Here is a 20,525-nt window from a genome sequence, read left to right as displayed (position 1 = left end):
CTGTTAGATGTGTGTTGGGCAAAAATGTGGTGCTTCCAGCAGCATGTTCATCCTGCATGCTGCAGTATCGTGCAAACACAAGAAATTGATTTGTTCAAGCTCAGGCTGTCGACTGTTCGGGCAAGCATCACACAGAGCTGGGATGCTTGGTAGCTCAGCGTGAACATTCACTTCTTCTTTTCCATTTCCCACTTTGCTTGTGGAACAGAGAAGAAAGGCAGCCCTTCTCCAATTTTCTCCTTCCTCACTCATGACATCTGGAAGTGTTTGTGTTACCCTGCAGTTGTGGTTTTGGGGGGGTAGGACTCATTCGAAGCCTTTCTGCTTGCATTTCAAAATACTCAAATAGAAATCGGACGTTTGTGGCAAATTCTTGCAAGGAAGGCAGTAAATAGACAGCAACGGCCCAATCTGGATTTGGCTTTTGGAATCAGGTGCTAGTTGTGCCTACGCTTTCTAATATCACGTCCCAGAAGGTCCTCATGACAGATTTTCTCGTACAATGGTCATGCTGCCATTTTCCTTGGCATGGTCTCTTGTCCTTTCAAACAGTGTTGAGTGTCCTCACAGTTCATGACAATTGCTTTCCAAGATTCAACTTGATGAGATCCGCTTGTGTCTGGCAGCATATTCAGGGCACAGTCAACCTGTGGAACTCCTTGCCAGAGGATGTTGTAAAAACCAGAACTTTACCAGGGTTCAAAAAAGAGCTAGATAAATTCATGGAGGACAGGTCCAACAATGATTATTAGCCAGGATGGGCAGGGATGGTGTCCCTAATCTCTGTATGCTAGAGTCTGGAAATGGGTGACAGGGGAGGGATCACTTGATGATTGTTCTGTTCAATTTCTCTGGGGCACCTAGTATTGGCCCCTGTCGGAAGACCGGACACTGGGCTGAGATGGACCTTTGGTCTGACCCAGTGTGGCTGTTTTTAGGACAAGGAGGATTCCTTGATCACTCTTGTTTCACAGATACGGCCCGTCCCCTGGCCAATGCTGAATAGCCAACCAGCCAACCCACTCACCAACGCTCAACAATTCCTTGTCGTTTCTGCACAAAACACTGAAAGTTGATGGCTTCCAAGCAAGCCTCCATGCTCCGTGTCCCAGCAATGTTCAGAGAAAGAGCTGTGCACGACCCATGCCCAGAGAGGGGGCATAAATCTTTGGAGCTGAGCTCAAAGACCTTCACGCTTTCCAGACATGCTGCTTGCCTGATGGTATGATTGACCTCTGCCGTTTGCAGTTGCAGTGTTGTTTGTGTCCGACGACAACATCACAGGCTGGGAGAGGGACTTTGCCATGTGGAGTCGGACGGGTACCCACCAACAGCGTGCTCGTACCTGACACTGTGCAAGCCGTATCGGAAAATGACAGGTAACGGTTCAACGTGAGCGTCCGCAGGAGCTGAGCCTGCCCTCACAGAGTAGCATTTCTCCTGCGTAATGTCACTGCCATCGACTTTCAAAACTGTTCCTCCCACTCACGCGAGAAACTCGTCACAGATTGTTTTGAACAAGTAGAATGTTTCCACGGCGGCATTTGAAGCCCTCGCTTAGCCATGGAGCATAGTTAGCGATAGTTCCAGGGGGACCTTGGTAACTTCCATTTTCAGGAGAGCCGACGATGTCTTCCCTTCTGCTAAATTCTAAATCAGAGAGAAGCTTAATTGTCACAACAAACCTTAAACTGTCCTTCTGGTGCCCACTCTGAAAAGAGGCCAGGCCTTCCTTCATACGCTTCATGCAAAACTCCTCTGCTATCAAAGGCCATTTGGCCAGGTCTTGGTTGATGCTAATGGCTACTTTATCTTTCATATTGTGTTTCATCTCTCTGCCCTCTGTTTGGACAGGTGGCAGGAAAAGTTAGCCATCTCTTTCATAAGAACATAAGAACAGCCATATTAGGTCAGATCAAAGATCCATTAGCCCAGTATCCTGTCTGCCGACAGTGACTAATACCAGGTGCCCCAGAGGGAGAGAACAGAACAGGGAATTGTCATGTTATCCTTCTCCTGTCATCCCTTTCCAGCCCCTGACGGAGGCTACACCATTCCTACCCAGTCTGGCTAGTAAGTATTGATGGACCTAACCTTCATGAATTTATCTGGTTCTTTTTTGAACCTTGTTAAAGTCCTGGTCTTCACAACATCCTCTGGCAAGGAGTTCCACAGATTGACCATGTGCTGAGTGAAGAAACACTTACTTCTGTTTGTTTAAAACTTGCTACCTATTAATTTCATTTGGTGAGCCCCAGTTCTTGTGTTATGGGAACAAGTAAATAACTTTTCCTTATTCACTTTCTCCACACCTGTCATGATTTTATAGACCTCTATCATATCTCCCTTTAGTCTCCTCTTTTCTAAGCTGAAAAGTCCAAGTCTTTTTAATCTCTCTTCATATGGGACCCGTTCCAAACCCCTCATTTTCGTCACCCTTTTCTGAACCTTTTCCCAATGCCAATATATCTTTTTTTGAGATGAGGTGACCACCTCTGTATCACATCATCATGACTTTTGTCTTAGATTGCAGAGACACTTTTCTTCTGTCCTTCCCCGACATCGTGATTCCCATTTTCTCAGCAAGCTGGTCTGGCAACATTCGGAAGCCGTGAGAGCAGAGAAATCATGTGTCCTGTTGGGTAGCTTGCTTACAGAGTGCTGTCTTTCCAACTTCCTGTTCCATCTCGAAAGCGTGGACTTGGTAGGAGGTTCATAGACTCATAGACTCATAGACTTTAAGGTCAGAAGGGACCATTATGATCATCTAGTCTGACCCTCTGCACAGTGCAGGCCACAGAATCTCGCCCACCCCTCTTAGAATAATCCTCTCACCTATGTCTCAGATATTGAAGCCTTCAAATACTTTAATGAGGTTAATGAGAGGTTCAGCCAGTCCTAGCTAGCAGCCCGAGACCGGTGATAGTTGCCCCCAGTTCGTACCCCTGCCTTCAGCAACTGAACGTCGGAAAAGAATGAAATACGCCTGACGTGGGAAAGCTTCAGATGTTAGCAAGATTAGGACCAAAATCCCACGTGGGTGCAGGATCACAGCCCCACTCAGGAAAGCAGAGGCCTCGGGGTGCGGGCGTCCTCATGGAGGATGGGGAAACTGGTCCTCCTTCAGCCCGGCTCCCCAGAGACCCCAGTCCCCATAGCGTTCCCTCAGCGTCCTCTCCAACCCCACCGGGCCCCCCTTAGCCCGACTCCCATATCCCAGAGTGCCACCCCCACATCCTGGCTCCATGTGGGCTCCCTGGCCCCATAAGCCTCCCCCATCCAGCTCCCTGTGGGTCCCAGCCCCAAAGCACTCTGTCAGCCCCCAGCCTGTGCTCCCTGTGGCCCAGCAGGGCTGATTGGCCGGGGGGTGTCTCATGCTTCCAGGTGGGGAACCTGTTTGGGAAGCACCGCTCCACCATCATCACCCTCTACAACGGGGCCTTCGACTCGTCCTCCGCCATCTTCCTCCTGGTCAAGGTGAGCGCTGGGGCCCAGCTCGGGGGGAGGGAGGGGAAACGGGGGGGGGGGGGGGAGCAGAGGGGAGGTTGGGAGGCTGGGGCAGAGGAGAGACCTCCTGAAAAGCTCAGCCTGAATGTCCCTCCCACCCGCAGGAGTCACAAGGCCGGCTGATGACTCTTGTCTGGGTCTGGCAGGACCCTAGCAGCTTGCAGTCCACCGGTGCTGGAGTTAGCCAGCAACTGCAAGGATGGGACCCCAGGAGGGAGATGGCTGAGCCCCGGGGGATGCTGGGAATGTTCGGGGATCCCCGGAGGGAGAAGGCTGAGCCCCGGGGGATGCTGGGAATGTTCGGGGATCCCCAGAGGGAGAAGGCTGAGCCCCGGGGGATGCTGGGAATGTTCGGGGATCCCCAGAGGGAGAAGGCTGAGCCCCGGGGGATGCTGGGAATGTCCGGGGATTCCCCGGAGCCCTTGAGGACACTTGCTGCGAGTTTCCTGCTGGCTGGCCCAGGGCCCAGAGACAGCTGCTAGAGTTAAGCATGAGGCTATGGTATGGTCTAAGACAGGGGTGGGGAACCTCAGGCCCAGGGGCCAGATATGGCCCCCGGCTTGCCTGGATCCGCCCCCTGAGGCTCAGCATGGGCTGGGGCACACAAAATCTACTAGCCCGGGTACCACCCCCCTGCTGTGTGAGGGGAATGTGGAGCCCCCGACTGATTTTTCTGTGGGTCAGCAGCCCCTGACCCAAAAAAGGTCCCCCCCCAGCTAAGAGCTTTTCCCCCCTCAGTGCCCACATGCTGATGTGGGTTGGGTCAAAATTGGCTCTGTTGCATGGGAGCCCAGGGCGGGGTTTGAGGTGCGGATTTGGGGCCCATTGAGAAAGCTACAGCCCCCACCCCGATTTTCTGACGTCCAATGATCCGCTTCTTGTCACCCCACACGCCCCCAGGGCTCGCCTGCATTCTGGCCCCCCTCCCCTCCGCCAACCTGCCTCCCCCCCCACGCAGGGAGAGCTCAGCTCGCGTCCCAGCCCTCTGGGGAGCAATGTCAGGCTGCCAGGCAACTCTGAGCCAGCAGGAGACGCCAGAGAAAGCCCCTGGTGTGGTCACAGCAGGATTGGGCCAGGGGAGGAGAAAGACAGTGTGGTCCAGTGGAGAGATCACAGGCCCGGACCTTGGGACACCTGGCTTCTCTCTCCCCCCGCTGACTTTGGGCCAGTCCCACCCATGGCTCTGTGCCTCAGTTTCCCCTTCCGCCCTTTGTCTGTGTAGAGAACATTGGCTCTTTAGGGCGGGGACCGTCTCCCTCGGGATTATAACACCCATGGAGCCTCAGGAGGCCGGTGTTTAATGGGAACGCCCAACCAGGACTGCCCCCTGGCCTGTGTTCTGCCCCTGCGGCTCCAAACCCCCCTGCTCTGGTCTGCACGTGAATCTGGGATCAGCCTCCAGAGAGAGGCTTGACTGGTTTTGGCCCTGCACCCCATGCGGGTCTGCAACGCCTCCCCCTCTCCCTTCCCCCGCCAGCCGGCCCACGGGCCTCTCACTGCCTCCTGTGGCGCCCCCTTGTGGGCAGAGGTGCCTGGCTGTGCCCCAGCGCTCAGGTCTCCTGCACAGACCAGAGGCAAGTTGAAACGTTCCCCACCCAATTTATTCAGCCCCAAGCCCAGGGCAGCGTCTCCCTCCCCTTCACTGGGGGGCTCCTATCCCTCCTTCCCAGAGCTGGAACCCCCCCCAGCGTCTCATGGGGGTCTGTGCAGCGCCGGGCACAGGGGGGCCCTGCTCTCAGGGGGGGGTCTGTGCAGCGCCGGGCACAGGGGGGCCCTGCTCTCAGGGGGGGGTCTGTGCAGCGCTGGGCACAGGGGGGCCCTGCTCTCAGGGGGGGGTCTGTGCAGCGCTGGGCACAGGGGGGCCCTGCTCTCAGGGGGGGTCTGTGCAGCGCCGGGCACAGGGGGGCCCTGCTCTCGGGGGGGGGTCTGTGCAGCGCCGGGCACAGGGGGGCCCTGCTCTCGGGGGGGGGTCTGTGCAGCGCTGGGCACAGGGGGGCCCTGCTCTCGGGGGGGGGGTCTGTGCAGCGCCGGGCACAGGGGGGCCCTGCTCTCGGGGGGGGGTCTGTGCAGCACCGGGCACAGGGGGGCCCTGCTCTCGGGGGGGGGGGGGTCTGTGCAGCGCCGGGCACAGGGGGGCCCTGCTCTCGGGGGGGGGGGGGTCTGTGCAGCGCCGGGCACAGGGGGGCCCTGCTCTCGGGGGGGGGGTCTGTGCAGCGCCGGGCACAGGGGGGCCCTGCTCTCGGGGGGGTCTGTGCAGCGCCGGGCACAGGGGGGCCCTGCTCTCGGGGGGGGGGGGGTCTGTGCAGTGCCGGGCACAGGGGGGCCCTGATCCTGGCTGCAGTCTCGGGGAGCCACCGGTCAGTGAACCTAGGGAGGCCCCTTGTGCACTCGCTGACAGCGTCCCTGCCCCTTCGCCCACAGCTGCTGTTCGAGGGAGGCCTGAGCCTGCGAGCCATGTTCCTCTTCCTCTCGGCCTGCAGCATCTGGCACCTCACCCGCACCTTCTTCCTGATGCCTCGCTGGCACATCCCCTACCCGCTGCCCTCTGGGTACACATACGGGTGAGCCACCCTCCACCCTACCGCCCACTCCATGGGTCCCTCCATCCCCCCTCTCCATCTGCGGCTCCCTCCATCCCCATGGGCCCCTCCATCCCCTCTCTGCCCCCCTGCGGGCCCCTCCATCCCTATGGGCCCCTCCATCCGCTCTCTGCCCCCCTGCGGGTCCCTCAATCCCCATGGGCCCCTCCATCTGCTCTCTGCCCCCCTGCGGGCCCCTCCATCCCCATGGGCCCCTCCATCCCCTCTCTGCCCCCCTGCGGGTCCCTCAATCCCCATGGGCCCCTCCATCCCCTCTCTGCCCCCCTGCGGGTCCCTCAATCCCCATGGGCCCCTCCATCTGCTCTCTGCCCCCCTGCGGGCCCCTCCATCCCCATGGGCCCCTCCATCCCCTCTCTGCCCCCCCCCCATGGGGCTTCCCCTGCCCCCCCGGCTGCCTCTTGTGGGTCCCTCTGCCCCCATGAACCTTTCCACCCCCCCATCTGCCTCTTGTGGGCCCCTCAGATCCTTCTTCATCCTATGTTGACCTCCCCTGGACCCCCTGCCCCTCTTGGGGCCTTCTACTCCCCACCTACCTCCCATTGGCCTCTCTTCCCCCCATGGCTCCTCCAGCTTCATTTGCCTCCCCATGGGCTCTTCCACCCCCCTGTTTGTCTTCCTTAGGCCCCTCTGCCTCCTACAGGTTCATCCCCTCCTTACCTCTTGTGAGCCTCTCCCTCCCATTTAACCCCCACCCCCGTTTGCTTGCCACGGATGCCTCCATCACAGTCTGTCTCATAACCCCACGGCTACAGGGGAACAGGCTGCTGGGTGGATGGGGATCAGCCCCTTGGCACTGATTCTGCCCCAGTCCCCGGGCCCTCCTTCCTTGGGGCTGCTCCTGCGCTGCAGTGGGCCCTGGCCCTCGCGTGAGGGTCGCTGCTCCCTGTGGTGGGGCTGGGGGGCTGCTGGCTGTGGCCGTGCCGGGCCCAGGGCAGGCAGTGACCGGGCTGCTGTGCACAGGCTGAGGTGTGAGAGGCAGGGCTGCTCGTCCTACCTCCATGAGGAGCAGCATCCGGGCCCGGGCGATGGAGCCCAGGAACCAAGCAACCCACGTGTGGAGCCAGGCCCGGGAGATGCTGATGCCAGAAAAGCCCTCAAGGGCAATGGTAGGGCTGAATCAATGCCCCCCCCATTCCTGCTCTCCCTCCTGCCCCCCCAGTCAGCCCCTTTACTCTTCCACCTGGATCTTAGGGAGCACCCCCAGATCTCCCTCCACTTCCACTGCTCCCCACGCCCCCAGGGAGCCCCCCAGATTGCCCTGTGACACATCCACAGTGCACGAACTGTGGGACAGACTCTAGAGGGCCCCTTCAGGGTGCCAGACCCCCTCCATCCCTGGTGAGACTCTCGTGCTGTCTCTGTGAAAAGTTGCTTGGCTCCACCACCTTCGGGGACGCAACCTCAGAGCCCCAGCCCCCGGGCTTCACGCCACACGCTCCCTGGAGCGGGTCTGCCTGAGCTGGGCGTGAGGGAGAACCGTGGACCCCCAAAGGGACCTTTGCTGTTCCCAGCCAGCGCTATGAAAGCGCCAGGGCTCAGCGCTGGGGAGAACAGAACAGTACAGCAGGGGCCCACTTGGACCAGGTGAGCAGAGACTCCAGCTTCCAGCCATCCTGGCTCTGCCTCTGCCTCAGCCCTGTGCTCGTGCTCCCCGCAGACTGTCCCCCGGAGGTGCCAGGGTGGCACAGAGTCACCTCCCTCCATGCCGCAGGCCTGGGCCCCAGCAGCAGAGACACAGCCCAGGCTCCGGCGCAAGTGCCGTCCTGGACTCTCTCTGGGGTGGACCGTATCTTAGCTTTTACCCCTGGCCGGCTGGGGGGGATGCTGGGAGATGCTCCAGGGCGGACAGCCACAGTCACCCAGGTTGGGCTGGCCTGGGCCAGCGGGCCCAGGGGCTGCTCCCTGCTCCCTCCTCGTTCCAGATTTTACAGCCTTGGGCGACTTGCCCCCCGTCACGCCCTCATCCCTTTGCATCCCCTGGCATGGCCCCCCCACACTCTGAAACTCCACCCCCTTGGGGTGCGGGATTCCCCTCCCCGCCAGCCCGAGGCTAAAACTGACATGTGCTGTGCCCATGCCCAGGAGAGTCGGGGGCCGGGCCGGGCCACGGGGAGCAGCAACCTGCCAAGTCTTTCCGGGCCTGCGTCTTCTCCAAGCTCTTCTTCTGGCACCTCATGTGGCTGTCGGTGATGCAGCTGCGGCACTACCTCTTCATCGGCACCCTCAACCCCATGCTGGAGCACCTGGCCGGCGGGGACACCGCGCTAGGTACGGGGAGAGCGGGCGGAGGGAACGGGGCAGGCGGGCACGGAGAGACGATGCCGGGAGGGGGGGAAGGAGCAGGCTGAGGGGAGGTGGGCAGCTCTGGCCCCTTCTGTCTGATGGATGGCTTGCGCTCTCGCCCACGGTGGAGGGAGGCGATCGGACGCCAGAACGGGGCAGGCGCCCATGGAGCAGAGGGGAAGCAGGAACAAGTCTAATGAACCCCTCAGGCCTTTCCTGTCCAGCCTCTCAGGTGAAACCAGCCATGCTCTGGTAGGACACTCCCGCGCTCCTCTAACTCGTGGGGAGTTCCACAGGATAGGAAGAAATCAGTGGAAACACAGAGCGCTTGAGTAGTTGCCAGTGTCTGTTTTATTGCATAGCACAGCACTAACTAGAACCAGCTGCGCTGACCCCCGTGACCTAACTCAGTTACTCTAACAAGATGGAACTATACCGATCTCCGGGGCTTGACAGCCACTCGCCAGCCCTGCACTGTGCATGTGCCAAGCGCCCGTGAATAAAGGTTTAGAGAACATGACCTATGAAGCCAGGCTTCATGAACTGGGCTTCTTTAGTTTGGAAAAAAGAAGATTAAGGGGGGACATGATAGCGGTTTTCAAATATCTAAAAGGGTGTCACAAGGAGGAAGGAGAAAATTGGTTCCTCTTGGTTTCTGAGGACAGGACAAGGAGTAATGGGCTTAAAGTGCAGCAGGGGAGGTTTAGATTGGACATTAGGAAAAAATTCCTAACTGTCAGGGTGGTCAAATATTGGAATAAATTGCCAAGGGAGGTGGTGGAATCTCCCTCTCTGGAGATATTTAAGAACAGGTTAGATAGACATCTGTCAGGGATGGTGTAGACGGAGCTTGGTCCTGCCTTGAGGGCGGGGGGCTGGACTCGATGACCTCTCGAGGTCCCTTCCAGTCCTATGATTCTATGAATGGGGCGCTCGGAGCGACCAGCTGAAATCTACTGGCCCCGGGCGAGTGGATTCAGCAGTTTGTTGAGCCCTGCCTATCTCATAGAGCTGGAAGGGACCTCGAGAAGTCATTGAGTCCAATCCCCGGCCCTCATGGCAGGACCAAGCACCATCCCTGACAGATTTGCCCCAGATCTCTAAATGACTCCCCTCAAGGACTGAGCGCACAAGGCTCGGTTTTGTAGGCCAGTGCTCAAACCACTGAGCTATCCCTCCCCGCAAGAGCTACAGCTACAGCTACAACCACAAGACGGTGTCCAGGCACATGGGCAAGCCACCTGATCCTGCACGGCTTAGCTCTTTGCAGAGGGAAGCCATCCAGATGTGGAATGGCATCTCCCAAGGTCCACTGAGAGTCAATTACTCCTCGATGGGCCATTCAACTTGAATAGGCCCTTCAGAATACGTTGGCCATATGCTTGATACGCTTCTGTGGGGAAAATAACACAGCCGGGCACAGATTATCCGCCAAGTTCTTGCACTGCAGTGGAGATGATTTTTTTTTATTTCAGACAGTGGATAAAGCTACTAGGGGGAGGCTTTACTAGATTTGATTTTAACCAATAGAGAGGAACTGCTTGAGCATTTGGAAGTGGAAGGCAGCTGAGGAGAAAGTGATCATGAAATGACAGGAAGTCTCAGAGGGTCTGGCCACTCAATCATGGATTTAAAAGTAGCCCTTCTTCTGCAAAGGAATTTCACTATCCAATTACAGAAAGAGACTGCAGAATTGGCATTCATTGTGAAATTTGACACTGTTAACCCGGGCTTGAACAAAGATACTAACTGGTTGGCACATTGCAAAGCCAATTTCTCCTGCCTCTAACATGCACATTTGCACACCAAGAATGATGAAAGGTCTAGAGAACATGACCTATGAAGGAAGGCTGAAAGAATTGGGTTTGTTTAGTTTAGAAAAGAGAAGATTGAAGGGGGACATGATAGCTGTTTTCAGGTATCTAAAAGGGTGTCATAAGGAGGAGGGAAAAAACTTGTTCATCTTGGCCTCTGAGCATAGAACAAGAAGCAATGGGCTTAAACTGCAGCAAGGGAGGTTTAGGTTGGACATTAGGAAAAAGTTCGTAACTGTCAGGGTGGTTAAACACTGGAATAAATTGCCCAGGGAGGGTGTGGAATCCCCATCTCTGGAGATATTGAAGAGTAGGTTAGATAAATGTCTATCAGGGATGGTCTAGACAGTATTTGGTCCTGCCATGAGGGCAGGGGACTGGACTCGATGACCTCTCGAGGTCCCTTCCAGTCCTAGTATTCTATGATTGAAAAGCTATGAATGGGACACTTCCAGCCTACTTAATTAGCCTCATTAACATGGGCCCTACAATTGACAGGTACTTCTGCTGTTATATAGATCTTGTTTTCTGTTATTTCCACTCTAATCCATTTGATGAAGTGGGTTTTACCCAAAAGCTCATGATTCTATATATTTTTGTTAGTCTGTAAAGTGCCACAGGACTACCCGTTGTTATGAAATGACGGCGTTTGTGATTTTAAGGAATGGTAGAGGGAAGAACAGCAAACTAAAGACAGTTGATTTCAAGAAGGCAGACACCAGTAAACTCAGGATTCTGGTAGCTAAGATCCCATGGGAAGCAAGATTAAGAGCAAAAACAATTGAAGACAGTTGGCAATTTTTCAAAGGGACATTATTAAGGTTGCAGGATAGGAAGTATGGCAAGAGACCACCCTGGCTTACCCAAGAGATCTTGAATGATCTAAAAATCAAAAAGGAGTCCTAAAAAAAGAGGAAACTAGGTCAAAATACAAAGGATGAATATAAACAAATAACACACATATGTAGGGGCACAATTAGAAAGGCGAAGGCACAAAATGAGCTCAATCTAGCTAGAGACATAAAGGGTAGCAATAAAACATTCTACAGCTATATTAGAATCAAAAGGAAGACCGAGGACGGGGTAGATCCATTGCTTAATATAGAGGGAAAAACAATAACAGAAAATGTGGAAACAGCAGTGGTGTTTAATGACTTCTTTGTGTTGGTTTTCACCAAGAAGGTGAGTGGTGATTGGATGCCTACAATACTGAATGCTAGAGAAAAGGAGGTAGGGACAGAAGTTAAAATAAGGGGGAAAAAAGCAAGTTTAAAACTATTTAGAAGAGTTAGATGTCTTCAAGTCACCAGGGCCTGATGAAATGCATCCTAGAATACTCAAGGAGCTGATAGAGGAGATATCTGAGCCTTAAGCTATCATCTTTGAAAAATCATGGAAGTTGGGAGAGATTCCAGAAGACTGGAAAAGAGCAAATATAGTGCTCATCTATAAAAAGGGAATTAAAGACAACCCGGGATACTACAGACCAGTCAGTTTAACTTCTGTGCCAGGGAAGATAATGGAGCAAGCAATTAAGGAATCCATCTGCAAATATCTGGAAGATAATAAGGTGATAGATAACAGCCAGCATGGATTTGCAAAGAACAAATCATGTCAAACCAATCTGATAGCATTCTTTGATAGGATAACAAGCCTTGTGGATAAGGGAGAAGCAGTAAGGCTACGTCTAGACTGGCATGATTTTCCGCAAATGCTTTTAATGGAAAAGTTTTTCTGTTAAAAGCATTTGCGGAAAAGAGCGTCTAGAGTGGCACGGACGCCTTTGCGCAAAAGCACTTTTTGCGGAAAAGCGTCCGTGCTAATCTAGACGTGGTTTTGCGCAAGAAAGCCCTGATCGCCGTTTTCACCATTGGGGCTTTTTTGAACGAAACAGTTTTTAGCTGTCTACACTAGCCATCTTGTGCAAAAGCATTTTCGCAAGAGGGCTTTTTCCTGAGTGGGAGCAGCATAGTATTTGCGGAAGAACACTGACAATCATACATTAGATCGTCAGTGTTCTTGCGCAAATTGAAGCGGCCAGTGTAGACAGCTGGCAAGTTTTTCCGCAAAAGCAACTGCTTTTGCGGAAAAACTTGCTAGTCTAGACACAGCCTAAATGTGATAAAGCTAGACTTTAGTAAAGCATTTGCTAGTCCCACATGGAACTATCAATAAACTAGGGAAATACAACTTAGATGGGGCTACTATAAGATGGGGGCATAATTGACAGGATAACCATTCTCAAAGAGTAGTTATTAATGTTCATAGTCATGATGGAAGGGCATAACAATCAGGGTTCTGCAGGGATTGGTTTGGAGATTGGTTCTGTTCAATATCTTCATCAACAATTGCATATTGGCATAGAGAGTATGCTTATTAAGTTTGCAGATGATACAAAGCTGGGAGGGGTTGCAAGTGCTTTGGAGGACAGGTTCATAATTCAAAACGATCTGGACAAACTGAAGAAATGGTCTGAGATAAATAGGATAATGTTTAATACGGACAAACGCAAAGTGCTCCACTTAGGAAGGAACAATCAGTTTCACACATACAGAATGGGAAGCGACTGTCTAGGGAGGAGTACTGCAGAAAGGGATCTAGGGGTTAGAGTGGACCACAAGCTAAATATGAGTCAACAGTGTGACACTGTTGCAAAAAAAGCAAACATGTTTCTGGGATGCATTAGCAAGAGTGTTGTGAGCAAGGCAGGAGAAGTCATTCTTCCGCTCTTCTCTGAACTGATTAGCCCTCAGTTGGAGTATTGTGTCTAGTTTTGGGCACCACATTTCAAGAAAGATGTGGAGAAATTGGTGAAGAGCAGCAAAAAATGACGAAAGGTCTAGAAAACATGAGCTATGAGGGAAGACTGAAAGAACTGGGTTTGTTTAGTTTGGAAAAGAGCAGACAGAGAGGGGACATGATAGCAGCTTTCACCTAAAAGATTGTGAAGGGAGAAGGGAGCAAAATCGTTCTCCTTAACTAACTTCTGATCATAGGGCAAGAAGCAATGGGCTTAAATTGCAGCAAGGGAGGTTTAGGTTGGACATTAGGAAAAGTTTCTGGCATGGTAGTTAAACACTGGAATAAGTTGCCTAGGGAGGTTGTGGAATCTCATCTCTGGAGATATTTAAGAGCAGGTTAGACAGACACCTGTCAGGGATGATCTAGGTCAGGGCTACTCAACATGTGACCCGTTTGTTTGCGGCCCAAGGTGCAGGTTGGGTTTACACAGGGCTCAGCACACGGCCTGTGCGTGGGGTCCTTTGAACATGGCCTCCACCGGGAAAATGCTCCACAACGGTGAGGCCTATCCAAGGCAGGGTGAGCATTAAAAGACGTAAGCGGACAGACTGGCTGGAACAGATGGGTACAGGGTGTCGGCGTTTCTAGCTCCCAGGGAATAGGTGCTGGGAGCACCAGAGCAATATGGGAAAGAACCTATTTGCATATATTTGCATATATGTGTGGCCATCAGGATGTGCTGTGAGTATCATTGTGGCCCCTGGGTGCTTCCAAAGTTCAGTTGCCCTGATCTAGACGGTGCTTGGTCCTGCCATGAGGGCAGGGGACTGGACTTGATGACCTCTCGAGGTCCCTTCCAATCCTAGTGTTCAGTGATTCTGTGAGTCACTGGTGCTCCTCAGAATCAAACCTGTTGAAATACAAGTCCATGCCCATTACTCATAACTTCAAATACAGAAACAATAGCTGCAAATCGTACAACCATACTCAGCAAGCCCTACGCTTGTGAGAGACCCCTCGCCTGGCACACTCTTTACAAGATTTGTGGCAAACATAACAGTGGTTGCACCAATCATCTGCCTATTATAACATCACAGGAGGTTGGTGCTGGTGTCACCCAGGGGAAACTGAGGCAGGGGGCAGGGCAGTGGCTTGGCCAAGGTCTCCCAGGCCTGGGAGGGGAAGCTGCCCTTCCGTCCAGGGGCTCAGGAAGTGAGCAGTGTGCGGGGGCTGGCGTCTTGAGCCATCATGCCGTGTGCTATCTCTGTTCCCAGTGAGCACCTACACCAACGCCTTCGCCTTCACCCAGCTGTGCGGGGTTCTGTGTGCCCCCTGGAACGGGCTCATCTTGGACCGGCACAAACGCGGGAAGACTAAGGAAGGGAGCGCCAAAGGTAATCGCCCCATCTGTCTCCAGCCACTGGGCCCAGCTCTTCCCACAGCAGGGCCCCCCCAGTGCTGTGAGCTTCCCTGCAGCAGTGCCCACTAGTGCTGTGAGCATCCCTGCAGTGGGATCCTGGCGCTGTGAGCTTCCCTGCAGCAGTGTCCCATGCCTCTCCCTGCCCCCACGGGGTGTCTGTCCTGTGTCTCAGGTGCCGTGGACCCTCTGGCGGATCTGCGCTCCTGTGTCCTGTCACTGGCCGTGACGGCGCTGCAGTGCGTGGCCTTCTCGGTGTGCGCCTCCGTGCCGGTGCTGCCCGTGCAGTACGTCACCTTCATCCTGCAGGTGCTGAGCCGCTCCTTCCTGTACGGGGGCAACGCCGCCTTCCTGGCCATCGCGTGAGTCGCCCAGGGCCCGGGCTGGGGAGGGGAGATGCGAGAGCTGGGGAGGGGGCAGGGGAGCAGAGCTGGGCTGGAGGAGATGGAGGGAGGCCTGGCAGCACTGGGCAGTGGGAAGGGTTTGGCTCTGGCCTGTCTCGGCAGAGGCCTGCCCAGATCTAACGTCCCTGCCCGTCCGGGGCGCGCCCCCACAGGTTCCCTCTGGAGCACTTTGGGAAGCTCTACGGGCTGGTGATGGGCCTGTCGGCTGTGGTGTCGCTCCTGCAGTACCCCTGCTTCGCGCTCGTCAAGGGACCGCTCGGCGACGACCCCTTCTATGTGAGTGGCCGGGCCTGGGGAACGTGATCGACCCCCCCGCAGTGAGAGACGAGGGGGGCCCCCGCCGGGCCTGGGGAACGTGATCGACCCCCCGCACTGAGAGACGGGGGGCCCAGTGCCCGGCCTGGGGAACGTGATCGACCCCCCGCAGTGAGAGACGGGGGGCCCTGTGCCGGGTCTGAGGAACGTGATCGACCCCCCCCCGCAGTGAGAGACAGGGGGGCCCGCGCCTGGCCTGGGGAACATTATTGACCCCCCGCAGTGAGAGAAGGGGGGGGCCCCGTGTCGGGCCTGGGGAACGTTATCGACACCTCACTCCTGTGTTGTTCAAAATCTGATCCTCCCACCCAGGTGAACATCGGCCTCAACGTCGTCATCCTGCTGGCCTTTGTCAGCCCGCTGGTGGTGCTGCGGGAGTGCCGGCGCCGGGCGAAGGAGCAGGACGAGCCACGCGCCGACCCATCCCCTCCGGCCCTGCACAAGGCTGGGGTGGAATCCTCCATCTGACCCCCCCTCCCATGGATCTGGGGGGGCTGTTCCCCACACCAAAAGGGAACTAGGAAAGGGAATTAGGGCGGATCCCGGCCCCTCCCCAGCTGGGGCCCTCCACCCAGGATTGGCACTGCCAGCTCCAGCCAAACGCTGGCTGCGGTGCGGGGTCACGTTGGGCCCTTTGGTCCAGAGACTTGATTTTCTCGGTGTTTGTAGAGCCGGGTGGGTATAAATCCCTCCGTGCTCCGAGGTGCCTGGGGGCAGCGCTGGGGGGTATTTCAGGCCCCTCTCTTGGCAGGCTGCCTTCTAGCGCCCCCGGTTTCTTCTTTTTTACGACCGCGATTTTGTAGCTTTGTTGTAGCAGCGAAGGAGCCGGATGCTCCGGCGCCTTTATCCTGGAAATCGCATAAATGCTAACGCGGCGCTAACCCAGCTCTGCACGGCGCCCGTGGGACAGGTCGCCCCCAGCCCGTGCTGCCCCAGTACTGGGGAACCCACCGACCCCATGAGGAGGATCCAACAGGAAGCAAGGCTCCTACTAAAATCTTGCCCCCTGTTCTGGGTGGGGATCTGGTGGGCTCTGGTGCCCACCCCTGCTTGACTGCAGAGCCTCTGCGCTGAGGCATCTCCTCCCACGACAAGCCCCCTCAAAGCCGCTCTCCGGGGAGCAAAATATCTGATGCTTCCTGATAGCAGCCTACAGCATGGGCTGCAGCCCCCTGCTCCCTTCTGGGCCCGGCCTCTCTGAGCCCTTTGCTTGCTGGGCACGTCCCAGGAGGACCCCAGAACTGGACACGGTCCCCGAGCAGCAATAACTCCCCATGCTGCCCCAGGTGGGGTAACCCCCAGCCCCCTCCCACCCAGCCCAGCCCCAGCAGGAAGGAGCGAGGCCAGGGGTGCTGAAAGAAAAGCTGTTTTATTGCAGGGAGTCACAGGCCATGACCAAGAGTGGGGGCCAGATGCTGCCTCCCCCTGGGGAGCTGTGGGGGGCTGGGAGGGGAGCTGACTCCAGGGAGCAGGGGTGGCAGGGTGGAGCAGGGAGGCCCAGGCCAGCAGAGCGATGGGGGCAGGGCGACCCCGTGGCAGGAGCATCCCCCTCAGTATTCGCAGACAAAGGGCAGGCGAGTTCCGCAATTGAGGCATCTCCATAGACCAGCTGGAAGAGAAGGGGGGGGTCAGTTCCCTCCAGGCCGGCACCTGGAACCCTCCCCACTGCCCCGCCCCGATCATCTTCATAGGAATGGCCAGACTGGGTCAGACCAAAGGTCCATCTACCCCACTGTCCTGTCTGCCGACAGTGGCCAATGCCAGATACCCCAAAGGGAGGGATCACAACAGGGAATCATCACGTGATCCCTGCCCTGTCACCCATTCTCAGACTCTGACACAGAGGCGAGGGTCACCATCCCTGCCTATCCTGGCTAACACCCATTGAAGGACCTAACCTCCATGAATCTATCTTGCTCTTCTTTGAACCCTGTTAAAGTTCCAGCCTTCACTGCATCCTGTGACAAGGAGTTCCACAGGTTGACAGTGCGCTACCTGAATAAAAACTTCCTTTTGTTTGTTTTAAGCCTGCAGCCAATTATTTTCATTTGGTGACCCCTAGTTCTTATCTTGTGGCAATAAGAACTTTCCTTATTCACTTTCTCCACACCACTCATGATTTTATAGATCTCTCGCGTATCCTCCCTTAGTCTCTTTTCTAAGCTGAAAAGGCCAAGTCCCCAGATCCCTGTGGCCCACACACCCGGTTCCCCTACCCCAGGACTCTTCTTCCCCAAGCAGTGACAAGATCCCCATCTCCACCCTGCTCCCCCCCAGTGCCTGGGGTGACTCACTTGCGGTGCACATGGTCACACAACGTGTCCAAAAGCTCCTGGGGTACCCTCGGGCCCAGTTGGAGTAGTTCCAGACGCTGTTGTCCATCCAGTGGGTGCGCACCCAGAAAAACTGGAGGGGGGAGGCAAAGTTGAACTGGGGTAGGCTCAATGCTGTCCCATCTTCAGGGCGCCCTGGGGAAACCCCCCTCCCTTGAGGGCCGGGGCCTTGGCTCCCAGGAGCTACCGCGGCCCTGGAGCCACACGGGGCTGGGGGTCTCAGTGAGGGGCTCTGGTTTGGGGGCCAGACCCCAGAGCAGGGTGCCCCTGGCATTTGCTGGCCCTAGCCTCTGCCTTGTTCCCCATCCTAGGCAACTGAAGGTCAATAGGCCCCAAGGAAACGACCAGCCAGAGGGGGCAGCTGGGACCCACGGCTGAGCCGGCTGAGCCATCTAGGGCTGCCTCTCAGGGAGCAAGCGGGGGTGGCCTGGGGCCGGGCTTTGGCTGGGATGCACTGAGCCGCCGTGGGGGCCGGATCCTCCTGCCCATGCTGCAGGCCCGGGCAGGGCACAGGGGAGACTGGGGCAGCGGGGCTGGACCTCTCCTTACCCTCCAGGAGGCTTTCCCGCCGAGCCACAGATCGCTGCGGTTGGTGCGGGTGCGAGCTGTGCAGCGTAGCTTCTCGTTGACTGCATGGCTGTGGATGGAGGCCAGGCGGCCGCGGTAGCAGCGGGAGCACTGACGCTGTGGGGAGAGGTGAGAGGGCAGCCAGGGCTCCAGGCACACAGTGACATCCACCAGCCAGTGCCCCCCCACGCCACCTCCTGCCTCTATGCCCCCTCCACTGCCCCATGCACCACTCACACCACAGCCCTCCCATTGCCTCCATGCCCCCCTCCCCATGCCCGCCACCCTCCATGCCATCAAACTCTCCCCACACCAACCCTGCTCCCCCACCGATGCCTTCACTGCCCCACGCTCCCTCCACTGCCTCTCTGGGCCTCCTAACTCACCTCCTGACCCATCTGTGAGTCCCCCACCCACCTGCCCCCTGCTCCACTCACCTGGGCACCCCTAAAAGTCTGGCAACTGCTCACAAACACATAGCGGTAGGTGCGGCCCCCAGTGCCTGGCACGACCATCCGGACGATCTCACTCTCCGTGGGGCAGGGTGGCTCTGGCTCCCCAGACTCCTCCTCACCCTCTTCATCCGGGATCTCCTGCTCCAGAGCACCTGCATCTGGGGGGGCGGACACACCAGTGGACCCTTCCAGCCTCAAATCAGAGCCCAGCCCTTGAACAATCCATGGATGCAGGGGGCTGGGAGGGGCCAGGGGACCCTGGTGTCCGGGCTGCTGAGGGTGGGGGAGTCATTGGGAGGTTAGGGGATGCTGGGGTCCGGAATGGAGAAGTTCGTGGGAGATTGTGGGGCCAGGGAACCCAGGTGGCCAGCCCAGAGTGGGGCTGTGGGTCGGTGAGAGCACAGATCTGGGGGTACTGGAGCCCTGTCCTGTCCTTGCTGGGGTCTGACCCAACCCAAGCAGGGTGTGCGGGAGGGGAGGTTCCCATTGGGGAGATGGCCTATAGGTCAGACACCCCCCGGGGTGGGAGAAGGGCTGTAACCACAGGGACTTGAGCCCCGGAACTCACCGAGCTGGTGAGCAGAGACGGCCCCTAGCAGGGCAAGTGACAGGACCAGGGACAGCTTCATCTTGGGTGGAGCTGGGGGGTGAAGTGCTGTGAGACACAGATTGACCCCCCCCAAATTCCTCCCTCCCCCACCGAGCCCAGACTGACCGCTCCGCTTAGAACCCCACCGCCCGGCACTGCACCTGCCCTGTACCGCAGGCACCAGCAATATGGGCACCCACTGGCTATGGAGAGAGACTGTCAGGGAGAACAGCATGGATCGTTAGCCTGTGGAACTCCCTGCTACATGATAAAGAAACCAAGTGCACTGAGCAATACCAGTGCACTTGGTTCTTATATCCTGTGGCGGGGAGTTCCACAGGCATCAAGGCAGCTTCAGGGGCCAAGAATGAGGCTTCACGAGCTCAGCCTGAAGGGCAGGAGCTGAGCAGTCCTTGGGGTCAGGCTGGGATTTTCCTCAGCCACAGAGAGATGAATTATGGGAGTCACCTCCTCAGGGCATCTAGTGCTGGCTCCTGAGAGCCAGGCCCTGCTGAGTGACCATCCTGCCCTGGGGCTGGTCCCCGTCTCTTCTCCCCACAGCCCCTGGGGCCACCCAGAGACCCCGCTCACCTCTGTGACAGCCACCAGTCCGGGGAGCTCTGCCTGGTCCAGCCGTGCCAGCCCCTTATACTGGGCTGGAGCAGGAAGCTGGGGATGGGGGAAGAGCCCAGCTCCCAGCCCCTTGTGCTCCCCCCTCCCTGCCCCCCACAGCTTGTGACACACACCCTGGGCTGTGCCCCCCCAGCTGCCTCATGTTGCCCCCTAGTGGCCATCAGGGGAGCTCACAATCAGCTGTTTCCCCCGCCCCCCTGCCCATCCCAGCCCCGCTCTCAGGCTGCAGGTTCCCTGCAGATAAGCATCTCCCTTTCACAAGGGGATTGACACAGTAACGGCCGCGCTCGGACCCGATAGCCCGGGGCCGTTATACCGCAGGGCCTGGCCACAGGGAACGGGGCAGCCCCCAGCGGGGCTAGTGCCAGCTCCCCCTGAGTGCCGGGGTCCTCTCCCGTCCCCTGCCGGGTACTCACTGGGGGGTGCCCCTCTGAGCCAGACACACACCCCCACTACCATGGGCCTGTGCACTATGGGGCTGGAGTGCGGCCCTGTCCTGCCTGCTGGGACCCATGATTGGGAGCCTGGACACAGCTGAATTTTGGGGCTTCAATTGGCCTCTCTCAGCCCCCACAGCTGGCACTGATGCTCCCTGCAGCTGCCCCCATGAGAATGTGGGGGGCCCTGTCTGCTCCTGCATCATGCTGAGTGCTGGCCCTGCCCACGGGCTCCCGCCCCCATCCCCACAGAGCAGAGCGCAGCCTCTGCACAGAGACCCCAGCCCGGCCTGGAAGACTCCCAGTGACGGAGCATCTGCCCCGCCCTGGCTAGGTGACCCCAGGGAAAATCCCTTTCATTGCACCAGCCTGCCCCGAATCTCCCCAGCCTCCTCTGCAGCCATCTGGGCCAGGCTGTGGCTAAGAGCC

At 57.0% G+C, this 20,525-nt stretch overlaps 2 protein-coding genes across 7 annotated transcripts in view; one reads left to right on the top strand and one right to left on the bottom strand.

Annotated features, from left to right (window-relative positions):
• The window catches only part of SLC43A3 (solute carrier family 43 member 3), a 62,477-nt gene extending 45,369 nt beyond the window's left edge, over window positions 1-17,108 (top strand). For all 6 annotated transcript variants that reach the window (XM_075928594.2, XM_075928596.2, XM_075928593.2 and 3 more), the window contains 8 exons: window positions 3,385-3,477; window positions 5,929-6,068; window positions 7,068-7,213; window positions 8,190-8,375; window positions 14,221-14,340; window positions 14,539-14,725; window positions 14,920-15,043; window positions 15,395-17,108. In XM_075928594.2, coding sequence (XP_075784709.2) covers window positions 3,385-3,477; window positions 5,929-6,068; window positions 7,068-7,213; window positions 8,190-8,375; window positions 14,221-14,340; window positions 14,539-14,725; window positions 14,920-15,043; window positions 15,395-15,550 — 1,152 coding nt within the window. In that variant the 3' untranslated portion in view covers window positions 15,551-17,108. The remainder of the gene's footprint in view (window positions 1-3,384; window positions 3,478-5,928; window positions 6,069-7,067; window positions 7,214-8,189; window positions 8,376-14,220; window positions 14,341-14,538; window positions 14,726-14,919; window positions 15,044-15,394) is intronic.
• Window positions 16,553-19,746, bottom strand: LOC102445614 (proteoglycan 3-like). The gene is made up of 6 exons (XM_075928599.2): window positions 19,618-19,746; window positions 19,006-19,077; window positions 18,420-18,595; window positions 17,965-18,099; window positions 17,377-17,488; window positions 16,553-16,691 (listed from the first exon to the last, which is right to left on the bottom strand). Exons 2-6 carry the CDS (start codon window positions 19,064-19,066, stop codon window positions 16,633-16,635), a joined length of 543 nt encoding a protein of 180 aa, XP_075784714.1. The 5' UTR covers window positions 19,067-19,077; window positions 19,618-19,746; the 3' UTR covers window positions 16,553-16,632.
• Between the last annotated feature and the right edge of the window lie 779 nt (window positions 19,747-20,525).

Source organism: Pelodiscus sinensis, chromosome 5 (assembly GCF_052426305.1).
Source record: "Pelodiscus sinensis isolate ZL-2025 chromosome 5, ASM5242630v1, whole genome shotgun sequence".
In the NCBI taxonomy this organism is placed as follows: domain Eukaryota; kingdom Metazoa; phylum Chordata; order Testudines; family Trionychidae; genus Pelodiscus; species Pelodiscus sinensis.
The sequence above is the reverse complement of the archived record's forward strand: the minus strand, read 5'-3'. Positions and strand labels throughout refer to the sequence as shown.